The 22,551-nt window shown below is 41.7% G+C and overlaps 1 protein-coding gene across 2 annotated transcripts in view; it reads left to right on the forward strand.

The window, feature by feature from the left end:
- The window catches only part of RBBP8NL (RBBP8 N-terminal like), a 72,917-nt gene extending 56,691 nt beyond the window's left edge, over positions 1-16,226 (forward strand). For both annotated transcript variants that reach the window (XM_030212254.1, XM_030212255.1), the window contains exons 15-17: positions 6,384-6,445; positions 7,027-7,138; positions 15,171-16,226. In XM_030212254.1, the coding sequence (XP_030068114.1) occupies positions 6,384-6,445; positions 7,027-7,138; positions 15,171-15,286 (290 nt within the window). In that variant the 3' untranslated portion in view covers positions 15,287-16,226. The remainder of the gene's footprint in view (positions 1-6,383; positions 6,446-7,026; positions 7,139-15,170) is intronic.
- Positions 16,227-22,551: the final 6,325 nt, after the last annotated feature.

Here is a 22,551-nt window from a genome sequence, read left to right on the forward strand (position 1 = left end):
TTGTAGATCACTTTTCTGCAATTTGGGAGATGTAGTCTGAGGTGGTCTCTCTACTCATAGTTAGCATTTCTTTCAGGTAAGCTTATTAATGGTACCATATAGTCTCGAGCTGTGCCATTTAAGATTTGAAAGATAAAGGCACATAATTTGAAGATAATTCTCGCTTTGATGAGAAGCCAGTGTAGCTTGATTAATAAAGGGAAGGCACTTTCAAAACAAGAGATTTTGTGTGTGAACCTGGTTGCAGTGTTTTGAGCCGTTTGGAGTTTTTTCAATAGGTACTCCTTACAGCCGGCATATATGGCATTACAATAGTTGAATTGGGATAATGTTAATGATTGTACCAATAATCTGAATGTTTCTGATGAGAAATATGGTCTGATCCTTTTCAGTTTCCAAAGAGACCAGAAAGATTTTGTGATTACTGAGGAAATTTGAGAATCAAATGTTAAATGTTTCTCTATAATTACTCCTAGAATTTTCCGATTATTGGCAATGGGAAATGGAGTGTTGTCTATTGTGAAACTTTTGTAGTCATTTTGGTCAAATAGATTGGTGATGACCATGAATTTAGTTTTTTTCTTTATTAGTTTTAGTTTGGATTCTGAGGCGCAGGTTTCCATCAAATTTAAGCCAAGTTTTGCCTTATGTAAGATAGCTATGAAGGTTACATATATGGTAACATCGTCAGCATATATGAATGTTTTGAATCCTGTTTCGAGTCTGTTACATGGAGGGGCATAATCGAAAAGGATGCCCAAGTTTTGCTGAGGACGTCATCGCAAAACATCCCGGTGGAGAGGCGGGGAAACCTGTATTATTGAAAATATCTTGATGATTGAGTTTTGAGTACTCCTTCTCTGATTTTTAACTACTTTTTGTTAAAAAAAAAAAAAGTAGCCAATTGCTCTGCTGTTGGTGGGGACTCAGTGGTTGTGGTTATTTCTTTTGAGGATAGTAATCTGTTTATCAGATTCAAACGTTTACTAGTATTAAGGAAGTTGCCACCGTTTATTTTGTTAAAGTGTTGAGGTTTTGCAATTTTGATCTCATTTTATCAGTCTCCACAGGCCTGTGTTCGTATTAATTGGGATAATTTGGCCTTGTTCTCCCTTACTCGTGGCACTCCTCAGGAGTGTCCCCTCTCCCTGCTACTCTTTGCTTTTGTCATGGAACCGTTTGCGGCGGCTATTCGAGAGAATCTGGATATAGTTGGATTGGTGCAGGGTGATTCAGAATTTAAAATTCTGCTCTTTGCTGATGACGTTCTTTTATATCTCCATCACCCTTTGATATCGCTGCCTAATTTAGTTAAAGAAATTGGAGCTTTTTCAGCAGTTTTGGGTTATAAACTAAATGGTACTGGCCATTGGTCTTTCTTCCACTCTCCTAGAGACTATGTGGACTTCCTTTCCATTTAAATGGACAACGAAGGCTATACATTATCTTAGTGTTCAGCTATCCCGGGATGTGAGGGTTTCTTTCAGGCCAACTATACTGCACTCATCCACGAGGTGGATCAGTGGTCGTCATTGTAGCTCTCTTGGTTTGGTCGGATTGTGACTATTAAGATGAACATTCTCCATTGTTTGTTGTATCTCTTTCAAGTCTTGCCCTTGCATCTTTTGAGATCGTTTTTGTCTGGTCTTCAAGATCGTCTGATTCGCTTTGTCTGGTACAATAAATGTCCACAGCTTCTTCGGGTTTTTATCTATAAAGGCAAATGTTTGGGTGGTCTGGCAGTTGCTAATTTGATTTGGTACTACCGTGTAGCACGTTAGAGCTGCGATTGAATGGCTTCATGCGTCTCTTTCTAAACGGTGGATTTACCTTGAACAGCAAATGATTGGGCCGTGTTTATTAAAATATCTTATTTGGCAGCCTTGTCAATACCTCTTTTTGCCGGATGACTTGTGTCCCTCCATTTTTACCACTTTTTATTACTGGGATTCTCTTTTTGCTTCCCCACGGGACTTGTTATCCCATCATACACCTATAGTAGGTAACACTCTGTTTCCTCCCCCCACCACTGGGTGTGGGTGGGGGTGTTTTTTCTCAATGGGCACGCTGGGTTCAGCTATTTGACTATGACAAATGTCTTATCTTTGCAGATTTGTTGGTCACCTATCAGCTCTCGCCCTCTGACCAATATGCTTATTTGCAGTTGAAACACTTTTTGACTGCACCTTCTCTTCGGTGCTGTATAGTGAGAGAGATTTCCTATTTGGAGGACTTGTGTGAAAATTCTAAGAGTACTAAAGGTCTTATTACATGTCTTTATTCTTATCTGTGTAAACAGGTCTCTTCATATACTCTCCATAGGCTTAATTGGGAGCGAGAATTGGGGGTTGATATATCTGAAGATGATTGGTTTGTTATGGAAAAGGCCTTATTGATGTCCTCCACTGTAGTGTCAATTAAAGAAAATGCTATAAAGTTTTTTTATTGCTGGTATCTTACTCTAGTCAGACTGCACCACATGTTTCCAGGTGCTTCACCTTCTTGTTGGTGGATCTGTCTTGAGAGGGGCACACCTTTGGTGGTCCTGTCCTAAGGCTCAGGCATATTGGAGAGCAGTTCAGGCCCAACTGCAGGGTTGGCTTGGTTGCAGTATTCTTATTTGGCAAAAAAAAAATCCTCAGGCCTTCTTCAAAGCCAGTCTTTACTGGTGAGATATGCTTGTCAGGCTGCTCGCTTAAAATTGGCCAAGAACTGGAGACATGTGGGTTCCCTCCACTATTGCAGTGGATTAAGAAATTGTGGTACGTATGTGATATGGAGCACTTGACCACGATTAAGCAGCATACACAATCGGAGTGGGAGGATATTTGGGCACCATTTGTACGAGCTTGTTCTGCATCAAAAGTTATTATTATTATTATTTATTGCACTTGTATCCCACATTTTCCCCACCTATTTGCGGGCTCAATGTGGCTTACAGATATCTGTTATAGCATCGCCGTAACAGAGAAGAAATACAATTGGTGTTATAAAGGATAAAAGAAGATAAGAGGATCAGGTTATGCAGCTATACAGTGAGACATTCTGGATAAAGACGTTTAGGGGTTGTGTTTTAGTCATTGGTTCTCGTGGTAAGCTTTATTAAAGAGATGGGTTTTCAAAGCTTTGCGGAAGTTCGTTAAATCGTTGATCGTTTTCAAGTGAGTTGGTAATGCATTCCACATTTTCGTACTCATGTAGGAGAAGCTGGACACATGTTAGTTTGTATTTGACTCCTTTACAGCTGGGGAAGTGTAGGTTACGAAAGGTACGAGAGGATCGTTTAGCATTTCCGGGTGGAAGGTCCATGAGATCTAGCATGTAGGTCGGGGCATCTCCATGAATGATTTTATGAACAATCGTGCATATCTTGAACCTGATGCGTTCTTTCAGTGGGAGCCAGTGTAGGTTCTTTATTAGGGGTTTTGCACTTTCATATTTTGTTTTTCCGAATATGAGTCTGGCTGCAGTGTTCTGGGCTGTTTGGAGTTTCTTGATGATCTGTTCTTCACAACCAGCGTAGAGTGAGTTGCAGTAGTCTAGGTGGCTTATTACTAGGGATTGTATCAGGTTTCGAAAGATGGCCCTTGGGAAAAAAGGTTTTACTCTTTTAAGTTTCCACATGGAGTGGAACATCTTCTTCGTTGTATTCTTCACGTGGTTTTCGAGTGTGAGGTTCCGGTCAATGGTGACTCCCAGGATTTTCAGATTGTTTGAGATAGGGAGGGAGAAGTTAGGGGTGGTTATGGTGGTGAATTTATTTGTATTGTGTTGTGATGTGAGTATAAGACATTGTGTTTTTTCTGCATTGAGTTTTAGCTGGAATGCATCCGCCCAGGAATGCATGATTTGGAAGCTTTGGTTGATTTTGTTGGTGATTTCCTTTAGTTGGGGAGAGATGACCCTTATTTGTCTTTACATTTCTATTTTGTGGGAGTTCATGTGTTATCTGGTTGGTACTGGCTGACTGAATTCTCATTCTCATCCACGGGGATTTGGGGGGAAGGGGTGGGGATTGTGTTCAGTGTTGCTACTGTGGTTTCTTTCTTTTTATCATTTATACATATTCATAAAAAGATTGAAGACTTATCATTGTATTTCAGCTTGTTGGAGCCTTTTGGACACTGTTATTTGTATTTGAGTTTTTTGCTTAACGGTTATATTGTGCCTGAATTCTCAATAAAAGTCTTCTAAAAATGTTAAAAGCCTCTGCTTCTACTATCCATACTTTTAGAACTGGTCTTGGATATAGCGTTAGTTCACTGGAGGATGTCTCTCTCTGGTATAACTCTGCCTTCCCCACGGTTCTCCTGCGGTCTCTACGTGAGGAGTGGATGGGAAAGGGTATATGGTTGTTATCTCACCTATTTCTTACTGGTACTCTGTTATCTCCGGATGCTGTATCAACATTATATGATCTCTCCTTAATAGATCCACATGGGTGGAGGGACATAGCTCAATGTATTTTGTCTTTTCAGGTCTCTAACTCTCTTTTGACTACTCCTTCTGATTTTGTCTCCTTCAGACGTAGCATTGCTACAGGTAAAAGGAAGGCATCTCTTTTGTATAAGAAACTTCAAGATTCTTATGTGGATGCTGTTGCTCCCTTGCGGCTGTCTTGGGAAGCAGATTTGAGTTTTGACACAACTGACTTTGATTGGTATACCTTTTGGGTTAATTCCCTGCGGCCTACTAAATCAGCGGCGATATCCCAATCCTCTTATTTTATATTCCACAGAGCCTACTGGACCCCTGCTAGAGTGACTAGGATCACTAAAAGTGTTACTTATAAATGTTGGTCGTGTCAAGGCCCTGATGGGTCACTAGCACATATGGTTTTCTTCTGTAAGAATGTTAGAGCATACTGGCGACTTATTTGGGCAAAAATGTGTCTTGTTTTTCATCTGCCAATGACCACAGCAATCTCTTATGAAATAGTGATTTTAAGAGCCTCTTCTCCTTCTTTCACTATTTTGGAATCGGATAAGAAATTGTTCAACATCCTATTAGCTGTTGCCTTGCATTTAATTGTCTCCAATTGGAAAAATAATGTACATTTAAATTACAATGAATGGTGGAGCTATGTATGTGTGATCAGAAAGTGTGAAATGATTTTGGCTCGCAAACATCATAGAGTTAAGTCAGTATTAAAGACCTGGGCCCGCTTGGATTTATTATGTCAAGATTCTCCTGTCACTACCTAATCTTGTATATTTCTGCTGGTATCTAGAGTTGGAACGCTGATAATACTCTGATCTTTTATTGTATATGCCATGGATTGTTGTTATTGTTTGTTTTATTGTCTGTTTTATGTTTGACACAAAACTTCTAATAAAAATATGAAGCAAAAAAAAAAAAAAACAAGAGGGATTACCCTGAATATACTGCAACTTGCAAATTTTAAGGGGACACTCACCTTCCTGGCTGGAGGTGGCAACCAGCTCTCCCAATAGCTAGAGGCAGCCGAAGGGTTAAATCCAGCAAAGATTGGCATGATAATGCCTTTTTCCCTGAGTAAAGAGCCTCTCCCATATCATGCCTCTATTCTCCATGCATATACAAGAGCTATTCAAATCAATTATGACAGTGGCTTTTGGGTTTTGATTGACAGAAGCACTCAACAAAGATTAATTTTTTTAAGGTTGCCACTGGCCCTAGCCAACTATCTAGTGTCAATTCCTGTTTCTTAGGTTGTGCATCCGCCCTCCCGGTGCAGCAACCATCCTACAAAGAAGCAGATTTTGGGGTGTGGCAGAAGAAGCCACATCCATCTACAACAGTGGCACTAGATCTGATTCCACACACCTTTACTCCTGGCCTTCCAAGTCCATTTTTAGAGGCAAATAGAGGTCATTGTAAGGCAGCACTTGTAAATCCACATGTAGAAAACAAATAAACTAAACCAAGCTGATTCCTGAGAGCTTTTCTTGTCCTCGATTTAAGAAAGCTTAACTTTTACAACAGATCCAATTGACCTCTGATGCAGGCCTTGGTGCCGAAACACGGCCGTGTCGGGTCGTTTGTAAGCTGTTGATATTAAAGACTTCCTGATATCCTCTTTGAGCTGTCCTCACTTTTTTGTCCATTGCTTTTGTTATACGTGAGGGTTTTCCTCCTCCTTTTGTAAAAAAAACACCGCCAGGACTTATGGGACCCAGTACAAGAAAGAAGCTACAGGCTAGGGATGGTGGGAAATGTCCAAGGAGAGGGAAAGTGCTTAGTGGGAATTGTCCCGGGGGGAATTGTCCTAGGTGGGAATTTTCTCGGGGGAATTGGTGAGTGGGAACTGTCTGGATGGGAACTCACCTGATATCTTGGCTGACATCAGTTACTTTGCAGGAGTACAAGAGAATCACTAAATCTATTTCTGGATTTTTCACTAGATAATGATGGGGCGGATTCCAGGAAAGGGGAAGCAGATGAGCCAGACACATCCGACAGTGAGGTTTGCTTTTCTTGGCTCTTTATTCTCATGATAGTGTTTGGCCTTAAAAGAATTTTGTCAGGACAGATAAAATGGAAATAGCTGACCTATCTTTGCAGTCCTACTACTGCAGCTGAAATATGCAAATTAAAGCAACAGAGAGAGCTTGTTAGGAGCTGTCTTGGCAAAATAAGGTTATCTTGCTTCAGTCTGCATCTTTATTCACACCAAGCAATGTAGAAATAAAACAATACAGCATTGAAATTAACATTGAAATTACTTTTATTCTCAGGATATACAGAAACATAGGGGCCCTTTTACTAAGCTGCATTAGGCGCTAATGAATATCTAATGCAGCAAAAATGTCCTAACGCAGGACATGCTAAAGCTTCCTGCCCTAGTTTTGCCGTGGGCATGTTCTAACCAGTTGGAAGTCCCTGAATCTCTCATCTTCTAGCGTGATGTATGTATATAAAGATGAGAGATTCAGGGACTTCCAACATGCAATGTTAGGGTCTCTCTGAGGCCAGAGTACAGAGCAGTGGGAAGGGAAAGGTGAGGGGCAAATTCACACCACTAACCTCTTCTTTTTTTCTCCACAGACTGGTCCTGAAACAGAGCAGAACCAGCAGGGGAAGGATCGGGAATATTTGTGCATTACAGCCAAAGCTCAGCATAGTAAAAGGAAAGGGGGACATAACCACTGGATAAAAGGTATAAACCAAGGCTGAGATAACACACCAGTGTGACTCAGTTGAAATTCTCACAGAAACCTATACATTCAACTGAAATTTGCTAGACAGCCATGTTTCTATTCATAAGAGGTGTGAAACTAAGAGTCAACGACCAAGTTGTGGGTGATACCTTTTTACTGGACTAACTTAGTGGCCCTTTTACTAAAGGATTTTAAGTCCTAATTGACTAAATTCTACAAATGATGCCTAAAAAATTGGCACTGAAAAAAGCGTTAAGCGCTGTTCTATAAACGGTGCTCAAAGTTAGGCGCTGTTTATAGAATAGTGCTTAGCACCAGGAACCATGACTACTTTTAGGCGCAGCCATTCACACAAACAAAACCCAAGTGTAAATCAATGTGGATCCCTTGAATTCTATAACACACAACAACCAGCCAAGCGATAATGACAATGAACTAGACCCCTCCCCCTCCCACACCCTCCCACCAAATCCTCCTACATCTCCTCCCCCCCTATTCTCTTACACCAAATCTCCTAACACAACTCACTCACCCCTTCCCTAACTCTCCCACCTACACTACCCCTTCTCTTGTGATAACTACTACTACTACTTAACATTTCAAATAACTACTTCTATCTTGCTACGTTAATACAACGTTGCTACAGATTGTACTTCTCTCTGTAACACACTGAAATCCTAACTACTATGTAAGCCACATTGAACCTGCCATGAGCGGGAAAGCGCGGGGTACAAATGTAATAAATAAATAAATAAATAACAATGTGTATTTTTATTTATTTATTTGTTACATTTGTATCCCACATTTTCCCACCTATTTGCAGGCTCAATGTGACTTACATAGTACCGTAAAGGCGTTCGCCAAGTCCGGTAGAGAAACAAATACATGGTGATGTTGTGGTCAATTAAGGTTTAGGCACAATGGGGATCGAAGAGAGGAGAGGTTACATAGTGTCCGTTACGAGCTTTAGTTTTGCTGTGTTGCAGAGTGTAGGCATTTATGTTGGGTCGGTAGGGTATGCCTTTTTGAACAGGTTGGTTTTTAGTGATTTCCTGAAGTTTAGATGGTCGTAGGTTGTTTTCACAGCTTTTGGCAGTGAGTTCCATAGTCGTGTGCTTCTATAGGAGAAGCTGGATGCGTAGGTTGCTTTGTATTTGAGTCCTTTGCAGTTTGGGTAGCGGAGATTTAGGTATGTTCGTGATGATCTGGTTGTGTTTCTGGTTGGTAGATCTATGAGGTCTGTCATGTAGCCTGGGACTTCGCCGTAGATAATTTTGTGGACCAGGGTGCAAATTTTGAAGGTAATACGTTCTTTGATTGGGAGCCAATGCAGTTTTTCTCAGAGGGGTTTGGCACTTTTGAATCGTGTTTTACCAAATATCAGCCTGGCTGCTGTGTTTTGAGCGGTCTGGAGTTTCTTTGTGAATTGTTATTTACATCCCGCATAGATTCCGTTGCAATAGTCTGCATGGCTTAGTACCATTGATTGTATTAGGTTACGGAATATTTCCCTCGGGAAGAAAGGTTTTATGCGTTTAAGTTTCCACATTGAGTGGAACATTTTCTTTGTTGTGGAGTTCACTTGGCTCTCAAGTGTAAGGTTGCAGTCAATTGTAACGCCGAGTATTTTCAGGCTATCTGAGATAGGGAGGGTGTGGTCTGGGGTGTTTAAGGTCATGGGTTTGTACGTATTGTGTTGAGATGAGAGGATGAGACAGTGTGTTTTCTTAGTGTTCAGTTTCAGTTGAAATGAGTTTGCCCATGAATCCATAGTGTTCAGACCGAGCTTGATTTCATTGGTGATTTCTGTCAGATCATATCTGAAGGGAATGTATATTGTGACATCGTCTGCGTAGATGAATGGGTTGAGACCTTGATTGGATAAGGACTTAGCCAGCGGGATCATCATTATGTTGAAAAGTATTGGTGATAGTGGTGATCCTTGAGGTACTCCGCAGTCTGCTTTCCACGGTGGTGATATGTTTGAATTTGATTTCACTTGGTATGTTCTGGTGGTTAAAAAACCCTTGATCCAGCTGAGTATATTTCCACCAATTCCGATGGAGTCTTAGTAGTATATTGTGGTTTACCATGTATTTCCAAGTGATGGGACGTACACCCCATCACAGTGCATCACCTTACATTTGTCCACATTAAATTTCATCTGCCATTTGGATGCCCAGCCTTCCAATTTCTTAAGGTCTTCCTGCAATATTTCACTGTCTGCATGTGTTTTAACAACTTTGAATAGTTTTGTGTCATCTGCAAATTTAATCACCTCACTCGTCGATCCGATTTCCTTATCATTTATAAATATGTTAAATAGCACTAGTCCCAGTACTGATGACTGTGGCACTCCACTGTTCACCCTCCTCCATTAAGAGAAATGGCCATTTAACCCTACCCTCTGTTTTCTGTCCAATAGCCAATTCCTAATCCACACCAGAACCTTGCCTCATATCCCATGACTTTTTAATTTTCTCACGAGTCTCTCATAAGGAACTTTATCAAAAGCTTTCTGAAAATCTAGATACAATACATCAACTGGCTCACCTTTATCCATGTGTTTATTCATGCCTTCAAAGAAATGAAGCAAATTGGTAAGGCAAGACTTCCCTTGGCTGGATCCATGCTGACCACGTCCCATTAAACTATGTTTGTCTATCCAGCATATTTTCAAAAGAGAAAGACGCCCATATTTCGACCCAAATCGGAAGATGGGCATCCATTTCCCGTGGGCGCCCAAATCGGTATAATCGAAACCCAATTTTGGGCATACTCAACTGCAGTCCGTCACGGAGATGAACAAAGATCATGGGGGCGTGTCAGAGGCGTGGCGAAGGCGGGACTGGGGCGTGGTTATCGGCTGAGGATAGATGGGCGTCTTTAGCTGATAATCGAAACAAGAAGGGCGTTTTTGATGAGAATTTGGTCCGCTTTATTTGGACCCTTTTTTTTTCAGGTCCAAGTCCTGAAAAAGTGCCCCAACTGACCAGATGACCACCGGAGGGAATTGGAGATGACCTCCCCTGACTCCCCCAGTGGTCACTAACCCCCTCCCACCAAAAAAACCCCACTTTAAAAACTTTTTTTCCAGCCTCTATGCCAGCTTCAAATGCCGTACCCACCTCCATGACAGCAGAATGTGTTCTATCCTCTGACAGCCTTTCCCTGGTTCTGATGTGGTTCTCGGGTGAGTGTGACACCTTTTCTGTTAAGGGCACTGCAGAGTCACATCAGCAATGCATTATGGTGGGTGTAGGGTATTGGGCTCCGTGATTCCACTAGCTTGTGTTAAATGCTCACGATGTTGGTAGTTGGTAGGCTCAACTCCCATGGTGCTTTTCCCTCTGCTTACTGGGTCAGAGTGTACCCTGTTTTGTTTCCGGTAGTCCATGAGGTAGTGGCCATTTGTGTAAGACACTTTTAGATCCCTTTCATGTGTTAGCCACGTTACAGCACTTAGTTCTTACCTTGAATGTTGCTGAAAGAAGGCATTGTACACCATTCTGCCAGCTCGGACCTACTGCTAATCTCAGTACCAGCGACACTCGTTGCCAGTGGGGCACAACCTCTGATCTGCAGTTAACTGTCAGTAAAGGTGCTTATTCCAATAAAGGACGTTTTCGGCGAGATTAGTCTTCAGGTGTGAACTGCTGTGCCAAGGTTATACACCAGCAACAAGTCCTGTCCCTGGAGCACTTTTAGTGGGTACTGCAGTGCACTTCAGGCAGGCAGACCCAGGCCCATCCCCCCCCACCCGTAACACTTGTGGTGGTAAATGGGAGGCCTCTAAAACCCACTGTACCCACATGTAGTTGCCCCCTTCACCCCTAAGAGCTATGGTAGTGTTGTACATTTGTCCCTCCCACGACCAAATGGCTTGGATTGAGACGTTTCTGAGCTGGGCGTTTTTAGTTTCCATTATCGCAAAAAAAAAAAAAAAAATGTCCATCTCAGAAGGGACCAAATCCATGGCATTTGGCCCGTCCAAACCGTATTTTCAAAACGAAAGATGGACGCCCATCTTTTCCGATAATACGGTCTGTCCCGCCTCTACATATACCCGTTTTCTGATATAGACGCCCATGGAGATGGGCGTTCGTGTTCAATTATGCCCCTCCACGTGTTCTGGAATTTTATTCTTTATAATAGTTTCCACTATTTTGCCCGGCACTGATGTCAGGCTTACCGGTCTGTAATTTCCTGGATCACCCCTAGATCCCTTTTTAAAAATCGGCGTCACATTGGCCACCCTCCAATCTTCAGGTACTATGGACAAAATTGCTAACTCCCTTCCTCCCAAAAAAAAAAAGGTAAATCACTTCTCAAAAAGTAATCTGTTACTCCACCATCACTCCATGTCTGCCTTAAGCATGTTTAAACCTGATCATGGTTTTGGATGCTGTACTGCTGGGGTCAACAAGGATTGCAGCAGTGGTCAAAATGGAGATACTGCATAAAATTCAGCAGTTGCAGCAAGTAGATTGTTGGGCATCCCCGAGGAGAAGAGAATAAACTTTTCTTCTCAAGTCTTTCAAGTACCTTCCCGTAGTGACCCCATTGTGTAATATCTATACTGAATCTCAGCAAGGCAACACTACAATTGAAGTATGCTTGGGAAGAAATGGAAGAATAAACACTGGCCGCACATCGCCCAGGATAAAAAGGTGCCCATCTGTAGTTTATACACTAGGGCTAGAGATGGTGGTAGCATAGTACAGACACTGCAGATAAAGGTTCTTTTGGACTTCTTCATAGACCAACTGATAAACCACATAAGTGAATAAAAGAGTTTAAAAGGATCAACTACAGTTAAGTGGATTTCTGCAGATAAAGAGCATAGAATGTACTGCTACCTTTAGAAGGGAATAGAAATATTTCCCATCATTTTGGGTACCACAGGCTTGACTGCAAGGCATTTCCAAGCATTATGCACATTACAGCCTACAAACTCCAAAGGGAAGTTCTCTTTGGCATGATGCAAGTTCCACGATGAGTGTTAGCAGTAAATTTGAAAGACTGAGATCATATCCACATACACTGACTGAGGAGTAAGGTTCTTTACAGTCAAGGTATGTACAAAACCAACTAACTCATTTGGAGATATTGCCCCTTAGGTATATAAAAATTTGAATTGAATTTAATTAAATTATCTCTGCTGGCAGTTCTTCAAAGGTATCTACCGCCTTCTCAGTGAAGAAGCCTGTCAAATATTTGAAAGTTTCTACTTTCTTTCATATTCCCTTTCCCTTGCTTCCTCTAACAAGGACATTGTCAATGTCTAAAGCCTTTCTTCGTAGGGCTGGTGTTGCAGGCCTTGTGCCATTTTAGTAACTCTTCTCTGATCTGCATCCACCCTCTCGATGTCCATATGAAATTCTAACAGGAAAATGTAGACAAGTGCAATTCCTCCTGGATCTATAGATTTATTTCTCTCTTAGCACAAAGCAGTCTGGGGCAGGGACGGACTGACAGTGATTTGGGCCCCCGGGGCAGTAAATGTCGATGCCCCCCCCCCCCCGGCTGTTGCTCACCGGCCTCCCCACTGCTGCACTGCACTCGCCCCCTCCCACACACTACAGCCCCCCCTACCGCCACGCTGCCATCACCCCCTCCCACACACCACAGTCCCCAGAGCCTCAGTGGGCCCTTCCCAGTCCTACCTTGAAGGGCCCTGGTAGTCTAGTGGCGTCTTCAGGGACAGGAAAGAACCCCACTCTTTCCTGCCCACTACTGGTATTCTGCCTGGCCCCCAAGAGCCTCTGGTCCTCGGGCACTGCCCAGTTGCCCGAATGGTAAGTCCGCCCCTGGTTTGCGGCCATTTTTCAGTTGATTAAAAACAGAACTAGAAATTACAGAATGCTTTTGTGATGGAATTTTTTAAAAAAATCAAAGCCATGCAAATATTCTTGTGGTACACAGGCCTTTCCTTATGTATCTAAAATCTCTCTACCTTTCTCGTTGCTGTAATGTGGGCATCATTGGTTATGTTCAGGTTGAAAAGACAATAATATTGAAAAGAGATAGGAACCGCCATGTACCCAGAATCAGGGTGTTTACAACTAGCATAGGAATTTCATGTTCAATAAATATTTGTTGAAGCTGATACACTTGAGTTTTGGTTGCCTGTGATAAGTCACACTCCACTGCCTGGTGGTTTTGGCTAATGGTTTGCTGGATGAACTTGGAAAGCATAGGGCTTAAACAGAGATTTTTAACAGCTAAGCTGATAAGTGAGTATTTGAATGTTTGTTTAGGCAATGCTCACAGGTACAGATTGGCAGGAGGTGCTCAATACTCAAAGGCTGCTTGAGATTAGAAGACTGTTCTCATGTAAATTGTGTTTGATCACGGAGTAGCAATGGGCTGGGTTGCACAGGTATTTCCTACAGGTGAAAAAGTTGAGACTCCTGGTTGATAAGGCCAGATAGACAAAGCAATGAGGTGAGCTCTGTCCCCCTCTTTTGTCCTAATTTTGCACATAATAAAAAACATTTCACTGAAGAACTCAGGTGACTAATTATAGCTGGTTGAAACGGTCATTTCAGGCTTTAAGGAAGTGAATTATTTCACAAGTAGAAGTTTCTCCCACTTGTATTATCAACTGTTTGCCAAACTTTGATGCCTGATGTAATAAATTAGTCTTTTCCTGAAAAATAAAACTGAAATGCATCCATTGTTCCCAGTTTTATCCTAGTTATAGCTGAAGGGGAAGTTTCATACTGAAGGTTTTTGATCATATAAGACTCAGTTCAGTCAAAGCTTTTATGGATCCGATTCAGACAGAAATACTCTGCTGTACTGGGTGAATTCTATGACCTATATCAACCAATCATAAATGCATTTTTAATGAGTATGAAGAGGCTTTACCCTCTAGCACACTGTCTCAGCCAGTTCTCATCAGAGATTAAGTTTACATACAATTTTCTCTTTTTTTTCTTCCATTTCCTCCCCAAAAAGCATCACAACAAACCTTCTGTATATAGCAGAATGCAGCTTCCACACAGAGGTCTTCCCAACACTGCTCCATAACTAACTACTAGGTGTCAATGCAAGAGCAAGCATTCACCTTAGTCTTTTGTCAGGGTGCCATGAGTGCTACCACTGCCATAGGTCATGAATCAAGAGTCAGTACTGCTTAGAGATGTGTCTAGCTACATGCTGCCGATGTTAGCTGTTTTATCATTGCATTGCGATCTGTTTGGAGTCGATCTGTCCGTTGTTTTTGTTTTAATTATGTGTGTGATACTGTGATACACCCAGAGTTGTAGGATAGTGTGGAATATAAATTTTTTAAAATCTTTTTATTGAAAATATTTTTTCATAAAAGTTTATAATGGATCCTAAGGAGCTTAGCCGAGATTGGGTGGCAGAGCTGGTGGCGGGAGGCGGGGATAGTGCTGGGCAGACTTATACGGTCTGTGCCAGAGCCGGTGGTGGGAGGCGGGGCTGGTGGTTGGGAAGCGGGGATAGTGCTGGGCAGACTTACACGGTCTGTGCCCTGAAAAGGACAGGTACAAATCAAGGTAAGGTATACACAAAAAGTAGCACTTATGAGTTTATCTTGTAGGGCAGACTGGATGGACCATGCAGGTCTTTTTCTGCTGTCATTTACTATGTTACTATGTTACTAATTTAACCATATAACAGAACAAAAAGAAAAAGCATCCATTATAGCTGGTGTGAAAATACACTTTCTGCTTATTTAAAGTCCAGAAGATCTAAAAGACAATAATAAAGGTATCAATAAAGGTGATCATTGTAAAGTTATAGTAGCCTGAGTCCAGGTGCTGATATTAGCACAATAGGAGTCTAATGGTGCCCAAGTTTTTAATGAAGATTGAAGCGTATGTTGCTTGAGAGCCAGAGCAGCTTCACACTTTCTTATTACACACAGGTGGCTCCACCATTCCATAAATAAATAATGTAACCCAGATCTCCTAAGATCATCAAGTCAGAGCTTAACTTGAAGTTTGTTTGACTCACCCAGTATGAGTTTGGTTGTTACAAACTCTTTCCTTTTTATAGGAAGAGGAAATAAGAAAGTGAAAGCCATACAGACTCCAATAGAAGGCACTGTGGGAAATGAGAAAGAAGCAAATAACAGTGAACCCTGCAGTGAAGATACCCTTGGCGAGACATAAGAGAAAGTGAGGACTATGCTCCACCCCTATGGCCTAGTCATATCTTAAACAGGGGAAGACCTGTGACAAGGAAATGATGGATATACATTTGATGAGTCACCTTCTAAGCCTGTGCTAATGTGAATTATATTCTGGTATAGTAGGTACTTCCCTGTCCCTGGACAGCTTACAGTCTAAGTTTTCACCTGAGGCAATGGAGGGTGAAGTGACTCGCAAGGTCACAAGGAGAGAACCTGAGCCCTGGCTTCTCTAGTTCTCAGACAACCACATAAAATGCCAGGGTACTCCTTCACTTCTATAAACTGAGTCCATCAGTCTCCAAAAGAAAAATGTTCCAATATGTGTAAATCAGCACATGCAGTGTCTACCTGTGTTTATGTTTACAGGCCTTAGCTTCTGAATTCAGAAGATTTAATGACTCTTAATTGCTAAAAATCTTAAGAGTCCTGGCAAAATGCAGAATGGAGATTCTGAAAATTCTGGACCAAAATGGTCAGATCCGAATGCAGCACCGGCACCTGAAGTTACATTTCCATACAAAACTGAGTAGCTAATTTTAGGAAAGAGATTAATTTTATAATAATCATAATAAAAGAATCATTTCTGTCATTGCATTTCAGTCTGTGGAAGGCTGCATGGAACGTACTCAAGATGTACTCTGTGCTAGAGACTGAGAATGCTGAGGACTATATTTAAAACAATACTCTAGCACTGCCAGTTTTTATTTTGTCTTAAAATCAGTTACCTTTTCAAAGAAAATTACACTTGCAAATTCATAACCAGATTGTGATAAAACGCTTGAATTGATTGTCTTAGATGTTTTCAACTCTAGGCTCTTTCTGCCACCTTGTGGAGAAAAGCAGATGTACAAAATAAATTCATGCAAGGCTTCCAGACCTGTCTTGAGCACCCCCCACCCCCACCCCAAGCCTGTGGAGATATCAGGATATCCTCAACAAATGCATGTGAAATAATTCTGTATGCATTGCATACATTTATGTCATGCATATTCTTTGTAAAAGACCTGAAAGCCCAACTGGCTCTGGGATTCCCAGGACAAGTTAGGGAAGCCTTGGCGATAATAACCCCAAATGAGTGAGGTTCATATGTGTCCATATTTGTCTTTGTAGAGGAGATGATCATAATATGGTTTTAATCTTATAAGAAGTGGTTAAATATGATAAAATGTATATGTGTTTGTATAAAATAAATAAATCTAGAAGAATAATGTATAGTTTCTTAGTAAAATAAAAGAAATGGGAAAAAAATGTCATTCAGAAAGGTATGTATTAGGGGAAAAGGTGAGCGGTAATTAAGGCTGTACCAAATATTCCTATTCAGTTCAATTTGGCCCCAAATACATTATTTGTATTCAACTGAATAGTGATTTAAAATAAAATACAAATAATCCAGAGCTCTACTGTGCTAAATCCTACTGAAATAAACACTGGATCTCTGATTTCATGTTGCTTCTTTTATTATTTATTTATTTATTAGGATTTATTTACCGCCTTTTTGAAGGAATTCACTCAAGGCGGTGTACCTTTTTTTTATGTTAAAGCTCATTGCCCATTATTTATATTCAGTATTTGTATTCAGCTGAATAATATTTTTCATTATTCTTACTCTGCTATTCAGTACAGCACCAGTGGTAATATCTAATAGCTAGATTAATGGTAACAGATTTTTCACATATGCATTGTTGAAACACCAAAGGCATCATGATAGGAGGAAGCCAGTCTCTGGTCAAGTCACTCCCTCCATTTATTCATTTATTTGTATTGAATTGTACTTGCTAAATGCATAGGCGTAGTTTGACTATTTCATTTTTTGGGGGGGGGAGGGGTAAGGGACAGATAGTTAAGATTGGTGGTAGGAAGAGAATTTTCTCCCCCTCCCCCTCAAATAGGCATTGATTAGCCTATTCTCTCCCTTCCATTTCTTTTATTTTCATCTTTTTCGTGTGTTTCTCTTTATTCCCCTATACTCTTCCATTAGTCTCTCCCTTTCTCATTTTTCCACATATAATCTTCCTCCCCTCCTCTCCATAATTCCATTCACCTCTTCCCCTCATCTCTTCCTCCAGCCTCCCTCCTTGCTTCTCTCCTCAGGTGCATAAAAAGAGGCATGACCAGCAGGAAAAAGGAGGTGATAGTGCAGTTGTATAAGTCTCTGGTGAGGCCCCATTTGGAGTACTGCGTGAAGTTCTGGAGACCGCACCTACGGAAAGATATAAACAGAATGGAGTCAGTCCAGAGGGCGGCTACAAAATTAGTAAGCGGTCTTGAACGTAAAAATTATAGGGACAGGCTTATGAACCTCAACATGTATACGATGGAAGAGAGGAGGGAGAGAGGAGACATGATAGAGACGTTTAAATATCTCAAGGGCATTTATGTACAGGAAGAGAGCCTTTTTCAAATGAAGGAGAGCTCTGGAATGAGGGGGCATATGACAAAGTTAAGAGGGAATAGGCTTAGGAGTAATCTAAGGTAGTACTATTTCACAGAAAGGGTGGTGGAGGCATGGAATGGCCTCCCGGTGGAGGTTGTGGAGTCGAGGACTGTTCCAGAATTAAAAAAGGCATGAGATAAGCATGTGGGATCACTTAGGAACAGGAAGAATTAGGGGTTACAGAGGATGGGCAGACTGGATGGGTCATATGGCCTTTATCTGCCGTCATGTTTCTATGTCTCTGTTTCTATCCTCTTCCTTTCTTTGTTTCTTCTTCTGGCCCTTCCCATATTGTTCCACCCCACCCTTCTCAACAATTCTGTCCTCCCTCATCTCCTTCCTTCCCCCTTCTTCGCCCTGCCTTTCCTCTTGCTTTTTTCCATCTCTTCCCTCCACTTCCTATCCCTTCTTTTTCTCTTTCCTTCACATTCCTCATGCTCTCCCCTCATATCTCTCCTGTATCTCACCTTTCCCCTCCCTAGTATACACTCCTATCTCTCTTCTTTCTCTTCCTCCTTCTGGCAAACTCTCTCACCTTCCTCCTCTCCAGTACACCCTCCTCTCTCTCTCTCTCTCTCTCTCTCTCTCTCTCTCTCTCTCGGGCAGCATAACATCTTTTTACTTGGAAGGGCCAAACAAACCAAACTGTCTCTGCCCCCTTGCTCCCCCCCCCCCCCCCCCCGGTGCGGATGCTGTATGGGACAAAAAGATTGGTAGGGCCATGATCTCTGTGGCCCACCCCATTCTGCTGCCAATGCTCTCCACCCCTTCCTTTCTCCCAGCACACTTTTCTTCTCTCCCCACCTGCATAAGTAACACAAAAGCCTCCAAATGGACACTAAAGATCATACTATACCAGAACTAAATCCAAGATCTCCAAATGCACCAGTCCCACCTATGATAAATCAGCAGTGCACCTCAAGTTTGGGGAAAAAGGATACGCCAGGCTGCTGCAGATTCCTACACACAACCTACATGTTAACAGAATCCCTCACCTCAGTTACACAAAGAAACCCAGACCATCACATAGTAAAAACAACACACTGCAAATTAGAAACAAATATGTAGACATAAAATTAAATGGAAACCCCAGTGAAATACTGAAAAAAGAAAAACAGAAAAGCATTTTCCTCCTGTGAAGAACAAAATACAAAGCCACATAGCAATGCCAACAAGGTCCATTCAAAGTGAATAATTACCATACCAGCAGCCACTAGCGCAGCTTTATAAATAGTGTGGGGGGGGGGGGGAATAATTTGTTCCTTTGTCTGATCATTTTGTTTTTCCAGTTGGGTTGGTCCTGGTCTATCTTTAGCACTTCCTCTTCTTTTTGTTTAAGTCCTGTTCTAGGATCTCACAACCATTTTCTGTTTCTTCGCTCCTCCCATCTTTTTCACTTCATCTCTGACACTGATCCTTCTGTTTAAGCTTTTTTCTCTATTTCTCTGATCTGCCTTTTTATGTTTTAGCTAGATTTTATTCCTCCTTTCTCCTTTCCAGCCCTGTGTCTCTACATCATATGCTTACTTCTCTGGTTCTCCCATTTCCCAGTGTCTCTCATTCCCATTTTTCAGCCACCTTCCAGTTCCCCGTTTTTACCCTCTGTAGTCATACCCTAATCAACCTTATTTACCTCTGCCTATTGTAACCAGTATAAGAAAAAAATTATTTTTTTATTACCTGGCCCTTGGGGGGGGGGGGGGCTCCAGGAGGTTGTGGGCATGTCTGGGCGGGTCTGTCGTGGGATCATGTATCTGGCGCGAAACGCACATTTCCAGACCGCCCCTGATGAAGAGGGAAGCCGGGGATGGAGAATGGAAGAGCCCCAGGCTCCCTGAGGCATGCTGGATGCTGGGGAATACTGAAAATGGGTCCATCGCGTTGTGGTGTGCACTGTCATCAGTGATGTCAGCAGCGCATGCGCAATGCCCCGTTTCTGTCCGATGGCTCCGGTGTTAAAACGGACCATTGGGGACCACTGTGCCACCAATTAAATATTGAAAATAAGGGGGGTTTGTTGTGACCCATAGAAGGGTCTAATTATAAAAATATTAATATCGCTGAAATTGAGGGTTACATGCAATTGCGCATGCATGAGGCACGTGCTTGTGGTGCATTTTTAATTAATTTTGCCCTGGAGACTGCTAGGAAGTGCAGGGGGTGTTTGGAAGTGTCCTTGGTTGCCATGGTGATCCAAAATGGCACGAATTTCGGCGCAGTACAGTAAAAGGAGACCTGCACTGACACCTGGAAATTTTAAAAGAATTAAAATACATTTTTAAAGTGTTTGCATGAGTTTTAATGGTGGAATTCAGGTTCTGGGAGCCTATACTTGCTTGCTATGGGGTTAGTTATGTTTAGATTTTATGCAAATTAGTCCGATTCTATGATGTTCCAGTTTGGCTATTTGGGGGTCAATTTTAATGGAATGTTTTATAGAATAAACGTTAGGGTATTGCTCTGACCTGTGCTATGTAATTAAAATCCAAAAACGAAAGTTTTATATACTGTTTTTAACTAAAAATGCAAAATAGAATGTCAGTATGGAAATCTGTTCTCAAATGGAGATTCCTGATTGGCTGCACTGCTCTAGTAAGGGTCCAAGAAAGCAAAGGGGCAGACGGTCTGCAAACTCCAAGACGGAAAATTAACAAAGCAGATCGTGATGAAAAAATTTAATTTATTAATAGATATATTAAAAACTAGCTCTACCCGGCCACGCGATGCTGTGGCTCAGTCTGGTTAAATGGAAAAGAAAGAAAAGAGGAAGCGCACATTTCTAATATGTTTAATTTCACAATGCTTGTGGGTATACAATATTTTTTTGTTGTTCCATTGTGTGTGCAGAGATAGAGATTGTCTGGTTTGCCGACTGTAGAACATGCAACATATAATTGTCCATGTGAGAAGCAATCCGTGTGTAGATGTAAACGGGTGAATTCTAAAGATTGGCCCTGAGCTTTGTTGATGGTGATTGCAAACGCCAATCGAATTGGGAATTGCAATCTGTTAAATTGAAATGGCATATCTGTTTGAATCATAGGAATGCGAGGAATGAGGACATGTTCACCTTTGAAAGGTCCTGTCAAGATTGCTGCTTGTACAACATTGCTCATTAATTTTTTTACTGCAAGCCGCGTGCCGTTGCAAAGCTTTGGCTGGTTGATATTTCGCAACCTGATAATTGGCACATCGATTTTCAATTGCAGTACGTGCGGTGGCATGCCTGGCAGATCGAGTGAATTGAAAAAGTCTGTTGGATAATTAAGCGCTTCATCTGCTTCCAGAACAGTGTTGACGGACTTGTTTGTGAGTGGCTCGCTTTGAATGTTAGACTGAATAATATTGTTCAGTTTGTAGACGTCTTTGTTCTTAGCCGCAAGAATAGCTCGTTCACTCAGCGAATCATGATTCTTATAATTGGTTTGAATATTGGGAAATACTTTTTCAACCAATTGTTCTTTTGAGGTCACTAAATTGCAGAAGTTATGAGGCAATGAAATTCGTCCTCAGGTCAGATCAACCGGCACCTTTCCGTTCTCAATTTTCAGCAATTGATGTGAGAATATCTGAGCTGATTGATCGTTTTGCAGCTGCACACGCATATTTGTAGTTAAGTTTAACGTCTTTACGTGTTGCCACAAAGTAGAGTATTTTAGGCAAGCATTTATTTCGTCCGCTGGTGTCGATCGAGGAACTACGGGTAATGTTTACCTGAAATCTCCTGCAAGCAATATTAATGTGTTCCCAAATGGTCTGATGTTTCCACGCAAATCTTGCAATGATAGATCAAGAGCCTCGAGTGATGTTTTTCGCTGTGCTGTTTCCTCGGCACGTATTTGAACCATTCTTTGTCTGTTTCGCTCATTCGCTGATGCCCGTTCTTCCTCAGTTTGATTTGCAATTGTATGTATATAAAAACACGTGCGTATTGGAATGCAACATTGTGTCGAAATTTCAAAGCAATCGGTGAAGAACTTTCGGAGATTTAAGCCACTCTCAGCCTGTCGCGTTGATTCTGTTGAGAATGAAGCAGATCTGAAGCTGCAGAACGCAATCGCCATGCTCGCAACCATGCACCGTCAAGTCTGGCTGCACATCGTTCTGCTGCTTCCTCGGCACGTATTTGAGCCATTCTTTGTGTGTTTCGCTCGTTCGCTGATGGCCATTCTTCCTCATTTTGATTTGCAATTACTACTCGCACTGCTTCTGCTCCGCGAGTACGACAGCTGTGACATCTATATAATAGTAAGTATATAAAAACATGTGCGTAATTTCAAAGCAATCGGTGAAGAACTTTCGGAGATTTAAGCCACTCTCAGCCTGTCGCGTTGATTCTGTTGAGAATGAAGCAGATCTGAAGCTGCAGAACGCAATCGCCGTGCTCGCAACCGTGCATCATCAGGTCTGGCTGCACATCGCTCTGCTGCTTCCTCGGCACATATTTGAGCCATTCTTTGTCTGTTTCGCTCATTCGGTGATGGCCGTTGTTCCTCAGTTTGATTTGCAATTACTCGTCGCACTGCTTTCGCTCCGCGGGTACGACAGCTGTGACATCTATATAATAGTAGATACATAAAAACATGCGTGTATTCGAATGCAACGTTGTGTCCAAATTTGAAAGCAATCGGTGAAGAACTTTCGGAGATTTAAGATTTTGAACAAACGAACATTTACATTTTTATTTATATAGATTATATACAGTACAGCCCAACACAGGCCATGTTTCGCCCAGCAGGGCTGCTTCAGGGGCTACACAATGATCCTCTACTGTCAAAATATGGTAGATTTGATGAAACCAAATGTACTGA

Source organism: Microcaecilia unicolor, chromosome 8 (assembly GCF_901765095.1).
Source record: "Microcaecilia unicolor chromosome 8, aMicUni1.1, whole genome shotgun sequence".
NCBI classification, from domain to species: Eukaryota; Metazoa; Chordata; class Amphibia; order Gymnophiona; family Siphonopidae; genus Microcaecilia; species Microcaecilia unicolor.